Source organism: Ochotona princeps, chromosome 1 (genome assembly GCF_030435755.1).
Source record: "Ochotona princeps isolate mOchPri1 chromosome 1, mOchPri1.hap1, whole genome shotgun sequence".
NCBI classification, from domain to species: Eukaryota; Metazoa; Chordata; class Mammalia; order Lagomorpha; family Ochotonidae; genus Ochotona; species Ochotona princeps.
In genome coordinates, this window is record NC_080832.1 from 112,804,131 (window position 1) to 112,815,178 (window position 11,048).

The window sequence follows — 11,048 nt, forward strand, 5'->3', positions numbered from 1 at the left end:
AGGAAGCCCAGAAGGAAGGGAAGAGCCACCTCCGTCATATAAGCTGTGGTTGACTCATTTTTAACTGGTGAGATACCTAGGACCCACCCAAGGACCTGGTCTGGCTTTCCCATCACTCGATTCCTCCAAGTCACTGGTTTTCAAACTTGGCTGCTGCTGAAACTGCTGCCAGCTCATACCCAAAAGGCACAGTAGCTGACATATAATATTCAAACAAAGGAAAAACAAAGTGTACATCATTTGGGGAGTGGACACACAAATTGTGTGTGACTTTACAAAGAAACACTCCTCAATAGCCAACATAACTACCTAGACACTTGTGTGACATGCTGATGGCCACAGGCCGAAGGGTGAGAAGGCGCCATGAGGAGGGGGCATTGAGTGCATGTGCTGTGTATCGTCGTCTTGGTCCTCGTCAGCATGGCCGGACTTTACCCCTGAGAAAGAATTTATGAGGAAAGGGTCAGTTGAGCTAATGGTTCATGGTCCATGGTGTGGCCTGGGTGGAGCGTTCACACAGGTGAGCCAGGGCACACAGGGATGGAGTACACCCCACCTTCCACATTCACTCTCAAAAACCACTGTGATTGGATCATGGGGCCCCACCCTAAGCACATCATACAGTCTAGTAACTTTCCAAGGCCCCACCCACCAACACAGTCAGTTGAATTCTATCATATATTAGCACAACATGCTCACAGAGGTAATCCTGGCAGTTCGGCTTCCCTTCCAGCGCCATGCTAATGGCATAGGAAAGCAGTGGAGGAGAGCTCAAGTGCTACGGCCTCTGCACTCATGTGGGAGACCCAGAAGACGCTCCTGGCTCCTGGCTTTGGACTGGCCCAGCTATAGCCACTGCAGTTACCTGGGGTGTGAACCAACAGATAAATCTGTTTCTTGGGGCCAGATTCCTTGGCTCAATGGCTAAATCCTCACCTTGCAAGTGCCAGGATCCGATAAAGACACAGGTTTGTGTCCTGGCTGCTCCACTTCCCTTGCAACTCCCTGGCTGTGGCCTGGAAAAGCAGCAGAGGACAGCCAAAAGCTTTGGGATCCTACACCGACATGGGAGACCAGGAGAAAGCGCTTGTCTTTGGATTGGTTCATAGCTGTTGCAGCCACTAGGGAGTTAACCAGCAGATGGAAGATCTTTCTGTTTCTCCTCCTCTTCATAAATCTGATCTGCCTTTGCAAAGAAAATAATGAACTTAAAAAAAAAGAAAGTAAAAATAGACCCGGGGGTTCAAGAGTTTATTTAACGCATTAATGCAAGGGTCTCTCGGGGGCACCTAAATTGTTTTCTGAGCCATAACTGGATGGCGATTAACACATAAGCTCCTGGCTCCTGGTCTTGGTCTGGTCTAGGATGGGCTGTTACAGGCATTTTGGGAATGAATCAGCAGGTGCAAAATCTCTTTCTCTGTATTATCTGTCTCCCTCTCTCTGTGTCACTGTTTCAAATAACTATTTTTAAGAGAAAAATGGGGGAGGGGAAGGAGAAAGGAAGAGAGCTAGGGAGAGCAACAGAAGTCTTCGATTCACTGGTTTCTGCCCCAAGTGCCCCCAAAACCCAAGAGCTCAGAGCTCAATTCTACACAGTTAGCTGGGATTCAACCTCTTCTTTTTACTTCCCCTTTCCCTTCTTCTTCAGCCCACCCTCCTCCTCTTTTTCTTCCTTCTTAAGATTTATTTATTTTTATTGCAAGGGTAGATTTACAGAGAGGAGATACAGAGAGAAAGATCTTTCATCTGCTGGTTCACTCCCCAAATGGCTGCAATGGCCAGGGCTGAACCGATCCGAAGCCAGGAGCCAGGAGCTTCTTCCGGGTCTCCCACACAGGTACAGGGTCCTAAGGACTTGGGGCACCCTTCACTGCTTCCCAGGTCACAAGCAGGACACTGGTAGGAAGCGGAGCAACCGGGACATGAACTGGCACCCATATGGGATGTGGGCACTTGCAAGTTAGCTTGTTGAGCCATTGTGCTGGCCCTAGAGGCCCAACTTCTGAAGCCATCCCCTGCTGCCTCCTTGTCTCCCCCCAGCCAGGGTACAATCTGGAATTGGGCACAGAACTGAGCTCAACCTCAGAAATGGGATGCTGCTGTCCCAAGTGGCATTTTAACCATTGTGCCCTAGCTTAGTAGCTTGAATATATTAAGGGTGATTTCGTATCAGTAGGAGAAATAATAAAGTCTGAATGGATAAATAGGTAATAAAAAGGAACAAACTGTAAAAGAGGAGCACAAGTTCTAAAAATAAATCAGTTCAGTTACAGTAGTAATCAAATAAATGTAAATTAGGACATCAATGACATTTGTTGCAAGTTGACCAAATCTAACCCCAAAATATTAGCTGCAAGCAGACTCTTAGAGGCTCAGGAGTCTTTATTCACCCACCAGTGCCAACCAGAGGACTGTCCAGTTCTACCACACATGGAAGATGGGAGTAGGTCTGGTCAACTTTGTTCAGGACTTCTTAAGTAATAATCATCCAATCAACTAAGAGAGCACGATCACATGATGCGAATCATTCAATCAATCGAGCTTACATCAGTGCACAACACAAATGACCCAATCAGCTGTAGTGGCAGAACAAAGATACCCGGTTTAAGCATCATGCACTTTATATAATCAGTTAGAGTCACATCCCACTTAGTAGCAAAAAACAGAACCAGGCAAACATTTTATTCCAATTCCATTTACAGAAAACAATTTGGGTTAATAAGTTTATGACCTGAGCTGTAGAAGAAAAACCAAGATTTCATCCCAGAATGAGAGACTTACTGTCTTGTGACAAGCACTCTCACTTCCCTTTCAAGACTTTCCAAGAACCCAAGGTTATGGCAAGGTCAGGTTATGAACACGACCTAGAAGTGTTTCAGGAGACCTAGCCTTACTGTCACTATTTTCTAAGTCTGGGCTGTCACATTGTTAACATCATTTCTTATCAGACATAAAATGTTATAAAAACAACATTATTGGACTTGGCGCAGTGGCCTAGTAGCTAAAGTCCTTGCCTTGAACACTCAGGATTCCATATGGCCGCTGGTTCTAATGCCAGCAGCTCCGCTTCCCATCCAGTTCCCTGCTTGTGGCCTGGGAAAGCAGTCGAGGACGGCCCAAAGCTTTGGGACCCTGCACCCACGTGGGAAACTGGGAAGAAGCTACTGGCTCCTTACTTTGAATCAGTACATCACCAGCCGTTGCGGTCACTTGGGGAATGAATCATTGGACAGAAAATCTTTTTCTCTGTTTCTCCTCCTCTCTATATATCTGACTTTCCGATGAAAATAAATAAATCTCAAGAAGAAAAAAAAAAGATATTATTCAAAGTCAGTTGGGGCCAGTGCCATGGCACAGTCAGCTAAGTCTCCGCCTGTAGCATCCATATCCCATACAGGTGTCAGTTTGAATCCTGGCTGCTCCACTTCCCATCCATCTGCCTGCCTATGACCTGGGGAAACAGTGGAGGATGATGCAAAGCCCTGGGACCCTGCACTCTCGTGGGAGACCTAGAAGAAGCTCCTGGCTTTGCATTGGCACAGCTCCAGCAGTTGCTGCCATGTGGGGAGTGAACCAGCACATGAAAGCTCTCTCTCTGTCCTTCTGTCTGTAAGTCTTCCTTTCCAACAACAAAAAAAATTCATCTTTAAAAATAGTGGACAACTTCAAAAATGTCTGCTCAATTGTAGAATGTTGATTATTCACCAGGGAACTTCAGCAGTTACTACAATTGCAGCTGTTAACACACAAAGGTTCTTAGCTTACAAACATTTCATATATAGCATACATACAAAATAATATATTTCTGTTAAAACTACTTTGATCCGAGTGTATGATTTGGGAAGCATATATACTAAAACACCTCGGTGTTTTGATATTGTGACATTATTACTTTATGTGTGGTCTTTTCCCGGGTCAAAGAGTATGTAAGAATTACTTGTAGCGTAAATTAAATTATGGGTCGAGAAGAACCAACCCTTGTTCCAATTTGAATCAATAATACAGACTAGTGACTGACAAAACGCTCAGGCGCCAAGCTCCAGGTGTCGCGCGTGCGCATCAGGTGGTCTCTCAGGCACTGCCGAGGCCACCTCAGCCGGTGCGGGGTCCTGGCGGCGGGGGCGGAGCCTCGCCAGCCCGGAAGAGACGCTGCGCCGCGCATGTCCCTTCCTTTCCAGCGTCGGCCTCGAGCCTAGCAGCCGCCGCGGTGAGTGCTTTTGGGCTTGGCCTTCCATCGGCGCCCATCCGGGCCGTCCGGCCGCCGTGGCGGCCCGGCTCCTGCAGGCCCGGGAGGGGGCATTCTCGCGGCCCCACCGTTTCTGTATTTTTGAGTCGCGGGAGGGTCTGGGAGCGCCTTTCCCTGGGCAGAGTGGGGCGGCGGGAGGGCGAAGGTTGACATCCGGTGGACGGAAGGGGAGGTGAGGCTGCCGTGGGTGGGGGCGGCGAGTCCACGCCGAAGGCGGCCTGGGGGCGAAGGCCTTAGCCCTGGCTGCGTGTCGGGAAGCGGCGGTGGTGTTCTCCGGGCCCCTGAGGGTGCTGCGAGGTGCGGAGGGTGAGGGTACAGCGGTGCGGTCCCTCGGGGTGCGGAGGGTGAGGGTGCTGCCGTGCGGTCCCTCGGGGTGCGGAGGGTGAGGGTGCAGCCGTGCGGTCCCTCGGGGTGCGGAGGGTGAGGGTGCAGCCGTGCGGTCCCTCGGGTGCGGCGACCCTCCTCCTCGGCCCTTGACCGTGCCTTTCCTCTCTCGCAGATGCTGATGCCCAAGAAGAACCGGATTGCCATCTACGAACTCCTCTTCAAGGAGGGAGTGATGGTGGCCAAGAAGGACGTCCACATGCCCAAGCACCCGGAGCTGGCGGACAAGAACGTGCCCAACCTGCACGTCATGAAGGCCATGCAGGTGCGCGAGGGAGGGCTGTGCGGCCGGCCCCTGTCAGGCCCCGCGCTCCCGGCCAGCTGCTAACCGTGCTGCTCCTGCCTTGCAGTCCCTCAAGTCCCGAGGCTACGTGAAGGAGCAGTTCGCCTGGAGACACTTCTACTGGTACCTCACCAACGAGGGCATCCAGTACCTCCGCGACTACCTGCACCTGCCCCCCGAGATCGTGCCTGCCACCCTGCGCCGCAGCCGCCCCGAGACCGGCAGGCCTCGACCCAAAGGTAGGGGGGCCAAGGGCCTGAGGGAGAGTCTGTGCCCTAGCACGTGATCAGTGTGGGCGTTAGGGGAACTGGTCAGGCTCGCACCCTCTGGCATGGGACTGCAGAGACAGGACTACGAGGTTGACTTCCTGCCCCATCGTTGAGTAACTATCTCATAGAAACACAACAGAAAGAGCTTGTGCTTGTCTTAGAGAAGTCCAGAGCAAAGCTAGTCATGGTTTGTGGGGCCCAGCACTGTTGTGTGCTCATTGGCAGTGGGAGCAGATCGTGGTGTTGGACGAAGGACAGATGTTTATAAGTCAGGGTGGGTGTACGGGTGGGGACTTGTCTTCCGACATCTGAGGTCACTGCTGGCTCACAGCTGCTGCCTGGCAAAGGGGTGGCTGCTCGCACATGATTGTGTGGCCTAGGGTGGAAGCGCCCCGACAGTCTGGCGATCGGGTGGGGGTGGGATCCAGGTCTGGAGCAGCAATTCTGCCTCTGCTTGAGTTGACCTGGCTGGGCCTCGGGGCTCCTGTTTTTAAGCATGAACAGATTCCCAGTAAATTCTAGGTTAGTTACATGCTAGCGTTTTTAGCAGGTGAGTTACTACTTGTCAGCTCTATATTTTTAAGCTGCCGCGTCAGACATTTGGCCTGTATATCAAAGCAGAGTTCTGCGGCTGGATTCAACTGAGGAATAAAAAACTGGGTGGGGGCGCTTGCTCCTGCTGCGGACGTGTGCAGTGCTATGGTCATTGTTTACTAAGCATAAAGCGAAAATAGGTGTTAAGGTTGTCCTGGTGTTACAGTTGATCTAGGAGTGGTTTAAGGTATGGAGCGATGTGTGTGGCTTGTAAGCATATGCTGTGCTGTTGTCTGTGTAGGATTCCAGTGTCGAGTGTGGAAAGGCACGCTAGTCGATCCCACAGCCTGGTGGGCGGTATGGAGAAACTAAAGGGCTCTTGATCTTGATGGCTTGTAGCTACCTAAAGGTTTTGGTGGGCCTAACAGGCTGTGTATGAAGTGCTTTCCATTTGCATACTAAGTTTTTCCACTTGGGTCATTGAATATACTTAAGAAATCACCATATTTATAAATTGCTGAGTGATTGTAAAACATGTCAGTATTGAGAAACCATACAACAAATTTGGCGTATACCTGAGATGACCGTTCTGGGCCTTTGGGGAAACAAGCTCTGAAAGACAGCACGTGTCTGACAGTTTGGTGGTTAGGAGCTTGTCTGGTGAGAATGTCAGTGCAAAGAGTTCCAGATTGTCCTGTGTTCACAGTGTGGTTTGCCTTGTAGGCCTGGAGGGGGAGCGACCTGCAAGGCTCACGCGAGGAGAAGCCGACAGAGACACTTACAGGCGGAGTGCTGTGCCCCGTGAGTAATGCGTCGGCCCTGTAGGGATGACAGGGTGACCAAGAAAAAGGGGAATGTTTTCAGTCTGAATCAGCAGCCCTTAGACAGTGACAGGGTAAGTGCTGATTAGGAGCAAAACCCAACAGCTTTCAGCACAGCAGCAAACTACGTCATGAGCTTTTGAGGGCAGGACTGCTCACACCTCAACCTTTATTGTTAGTGCAAAGTCATTACGGGTTATTTTTCATTTTAATTAGAAAGTAAGATCTACAGAGAGGAAGACAGATCTTCTGTCCGCAGTCTCACTCCCCAAGTGGCCACAGCGGCAGGAGCTGTGCTGATCAGGAGCTTCTTCAGGTCTCACGTGCAGGTGTAGGAGCCCAAGGTTTTGGACCATCCTGTTTTGCTTTCCCATTCCACTGGATGGGAAGCGGAGCAGCTGGAACACGGGTGGGCACTCATGGAATCCTGGTGCAAGGGGAGGACTTGAAAGATCTGTCGTGGTTCACTCCCCAAGTAGCTGCAATAGCCGGAACTGAGCCAATCTGAAGCCAGGAGTCTTACCTGGTTTCCTATGCAGGTGTAGAGTCCCAAGGTTTTAGGCTGTCCTCCACTGCCACAAGCAGCGAGCTGGATGGGAGTGGAGCATCCAGGATATGAACCAGTGCCCATGTGGCATCTCTGCATGTGCAAGGGGAGGACTCAGTCACTGCGACATTGCACTGTTCCCTGTTGTGGATTTTTTTTTTTTAAATATCTGTATGTATTTGAAAAGCAGATTTACTGAGTCACAGGAGTCTTCCATCTGCTGGCTCATTTCTCAGGTGGTTGGAGCTGAGCCAGTCTGAAGTCAGGAGCTGCTTTTGGGTCTCCCACATGGGTGCAGGGGTAAAGGAGTTGAGATGTATATACAGAATGTGGGTGCTGCAGTTAGAGGTTTAGCTGACTATACCACCACACTGCCCACCCGCAGTCCCCTCCTCTATTGAACAAAAAAAAAATTGTTCTGTCATGTAGTGGGTGCTGTGGATGGAGGACTAAAGCCCAGGGACACAGAAGTGAGGGAGCCCTTTTGGCTGTGGGGGAGGGGCGCTGTAGGCAGAACCTTTCTTGAGAACAGTGGCCTGGTGGGAGACTGAATGTTATCCTGGTAAGGCCTTAGGTTCGCTCTCGTTTGAGTTACTCTGTAAAGCCGTTAGTTGTGATAAATTGGACGTAAATGGAGTTTTTACTAATTGCAGCAGTCTGAGCTGTGTTCACCACTGGGCCTGCACACTATAGGGCAGCCATAGGAATGCAACCCTACAGCTCTCCCGTTGGCAGTGCCCCCTGTGGGGAGGTCACTAAGAACTGTTCAAAGCATCTGAGTCACCAAGAGTGAGCGTGGCAGCCAAGGGCCTGTTGTGGACACGGTAGGGAGAAAGACTGCAAGGCCGAGAGACGTCCCTTCCGTCTCCCAGGCCTCCCATGGGATTGTCTCCTGCTGCTTTGCTGGGAGCATTAACAGGCTCGGTAAGGCAGTGATGGGAAGTGCGAGGGTCGTCAGGGAGCTGATTGAGGTTTTCACAGCTATGACTGTATGGTAGTCAGACTTCTACCTCCTTCAGCCTCGTTCCCCACCTCTTTTTTTTTCTTGGTTCGCTGTTGTTTTGCAAAATCACAATTTTAATCCATTCTGTAATCACAGGCTTAATGCACCACTTACCACTTACCATAATGTTCTGCTAGTGAAAAATAAAGGCCAGTTTCATGGGAGTGTAAATAAGGCACTACAAACAATCAAGTCACGTGGTATCCATTTTATTCCTGTACTTTCTTGTGTTCTGTGTTAATACTGTATCAGAGAATGTGAGATTTGTCTTCGGGATTGGCTATTCATAATGATTTCCAGTTGCATCCATTATAAATACTCTTATGTTGCTGTTCTTTGCAGCTGGTGCTGACAAGAAAGCCGAGGCTGGAGCTGGGTCAGCAACTGAATTCCAGTTTGTGAGTATCCCCCATTTCCCTTCCACCCGTGGGCGTTTGTGTAAGCTCGGCCTGGTGGGTGTACAAGTTCTGGGGATGTGGGTCTTGTCCCCCCTCTCCTTTTTCCCTAGATAACCTCCAGTTCTCAATTTTACATTGATGCAGTATGACTGTAAATGACTGAAATGGGTATTACACATCAGTACATGTGATGCACTGGTTTTGTCCACTAAATTAACATGGGTTGTAGCCGATTGAATTGGTTTTGGTGAATCCTGGCATTGAACTAAATGCTGCAAGTAGGCTGGACTCTGAGCTCAAACCGGCCATAGTCTCGGAAATGCTAAGATCATGACCAGGCCCACTGTAGGTTGGCACAGCTGTGGAGGTGACCTCTGTGAGATTAATCTGGGTCACATGCTCACACAGGGAGCTGGCGTGCCATTGTGTGGCATTTGTGGCAGATCTTAATGGTGCACAATTCAGCAAGGGTCCTCACCTGTCAACTTGGAGGTGTGACTGTGGTGGAAACAGGCTCTGCTCTTGTACCAGCTGCATCCCCGTATATATTATAAGCACACTCGAGGTGGCCATGATTCCCAAGTGAGCAGTGAGGGGGAGCCTCGCTGTGGAATGTGACCTAAGAGCCAGGCTGGGGCCAATGGCCTGCACTCTGCTAATTATGATGTTTAGGGGCTCTCTGTGACAAAGCTCTAGTGTTAGAGGTGGAGTTGGGTGTGATGCTAATGCTGATGCTTTTTCTCTTGCAGAGAGGTGGATTTGGTCGTGGACGTGGGCAGCCACCTCAGTAAAGTTGGAGGAGATTATTTTGTGTTAAATAAACCTGTAGCCACAAACACATACTGTTCTGTGTCTTTACTGTGTAGCTGACTGCTGTACTTGCTGCTGTATTTGGCGTTGCTCAGCTCTACCTAGCACCTCCCGGCAGAATGCTGTCCAGGGTGATACTGCACATAAGCTGGCAGCTGCTCCAGGCCAGCCCTGCAGAGCACCATGGCAGGAGACAGTTTTCTTGGGCTGTTTCCCATGATTGACTAAACATTGGGTGTCTGGAGGTGCTGCCATGCCAGGGCTTTGGAAGGTAGAGGACGCATGGTTAGTGAGCCCTGGCATGGCGGCCCCTGTTTGGATTTTTCTTTGCTCAGCGAGATCCCAGTACACAGGTGCTGCTGAGTGGATTGGGGGGTTTAAGGGCATTTGGTGCACTAGGCATGCACTTTGTAGTGAACCAGAACACAGCTACCAAGGTTTGGTGTTCTGTGGTGCCAGAGGGGTTTAGGATTCCAATTTGAAGGTGTATGGAGATGAGGTTTGACTCACAACTTAGCAGTCAAACCTTATGTATATACTGGTGGGTTTTATGCTGATTAACATTTTGAGTGATTACAGATGAAAGATCTTGCATCCACTGTTTCACTCCCCAAGTGGCCACAATGGCTGGAGCTGAGCCAATCCAAAGCCGTGAGCCTTTTCCAGGTCTCCCATGTGATGCAGGCTCCCAAGGTCTTGGGCCAACCTCCACTGCTTTCCCAGACCACACGCAGGGAGCTAAATGAGAATTGAAGTTACCTGGACATGAACTGGCACCCATATAAGGATTGCCCGGCCCAATACCTTCATCTTGATAGTTCTATCTTGAGCCACAAGGTGGCAGCTGGTAGCTGCTGGTGTGCCAAGGGAGCAGTGCTTTGGAATCTACCACTACGCAGATGCTTGCTTTGGCAGAAAAGGCAGGGTTGGCAGGATCCCAGTTCAGCACTGTCTTGGCTGCCCTGACAAAGATCGCTTTTTATCCAGTTTCTCTGCTGGCTCCGGTGATGTCAAGTGGTTTGCCATGTTCACACGCCTTGTGATTGTTTAACCTGGATTTTACAGAAACATGAGCAGCTCCCGGCCTTTGTCTCATCAAGGCCAGCAAGCAGACGGGTTTCCCCTACAGTTTCACAGTTATTGACCCTAAATCACTGGGTTTCAACCAGGGCTCTTTGCCAGCCCCTTGTGATTTGAACCACACGCTTTGGGGATGCCAAAAAGTATGCAAGGTAGGTAGAGCTGTTAAAGATGTGCTGGTGGGAGGCCAGCATGGCGCCCCTGGCTTTAGCTTTGACCTACCTCTGGCAACCAACACGATTCTTAATGTACACAAACATATGTATGTATAGATCTCATATGGATATCAGTTTGAGTTCCAGCTGCTCCACTTCTGATCCAGTTTCTTGCTAACACGTAAGAAACCAAGGGTGGATGGCCCAAATACCCATCTGGGAGACGCAGAAGCAACTCCCAGTTTTTGTTTTCAGTTAGGCCTAGCCCCGGTCATTGTAGCAATATGGAGAGTGAACCTGCAGATGGAAGGCCCGTCTCCCTCTAATTTCCTTTCAAATCAAAAAAAAAAAACTTCAAAGTTTGCAAACAGAATCTAGGTGAGGATTGTCACACCAGGAATGCCGGATGCTTAATGAACAGCCTAAACCCCTGCTGCAGAACCTCCTGTGTGGAATTGGGTCTGCCCAGTGGCCACACTGAACGCTCGGGTAAATCATTCAGTCCGCAGTGAGTA

At 50.0% G+C, this 11,048-nt stretch overlaps 1 protein-coding gene across 2 annotated transcripts; it reads left to right on the forward strand.

Moving 5' to 3' along the window:
- The first annotated feature begins 4,079 nt into the window (after positions 1-4,079).
- On the forward strand, positions 4,080-9,328 carry RPS10 (ribosomal protein S10). Of its 2 annotated transcripts, none has more exons than XM_058664299.1 (6): positions 4,080-4,210; positions 4,749-4,898; positions 4,984-5,155; positions 6,443-6,520; positions 8,433-8,488; positions 9,238-9,328. In XM_058664299.1, the coding sequence occupies exons 2-6, from the start codon at positions 4,749-4,751 to the stop codon at positions 9,277-9,279; spliced, it is 498 nt and encodes a 165-aa protein (XP_058520282.1). In that variant the 5' UTR covers positions 4,080-4,210; the 3' UTR covers positions 9,280-9,328. The 2 variants fall into 2 exon arrangements, with proteins under 2 accessions (XP_058520282.1, XP_058520277.1); XM_058664294.1 differs by lacking the exon at positions 4,080-4,210 and adding an exon at positions 4,399-4,421.
- Positions 9,329-11,048: the final 1,720 nt, after the last annotated feature.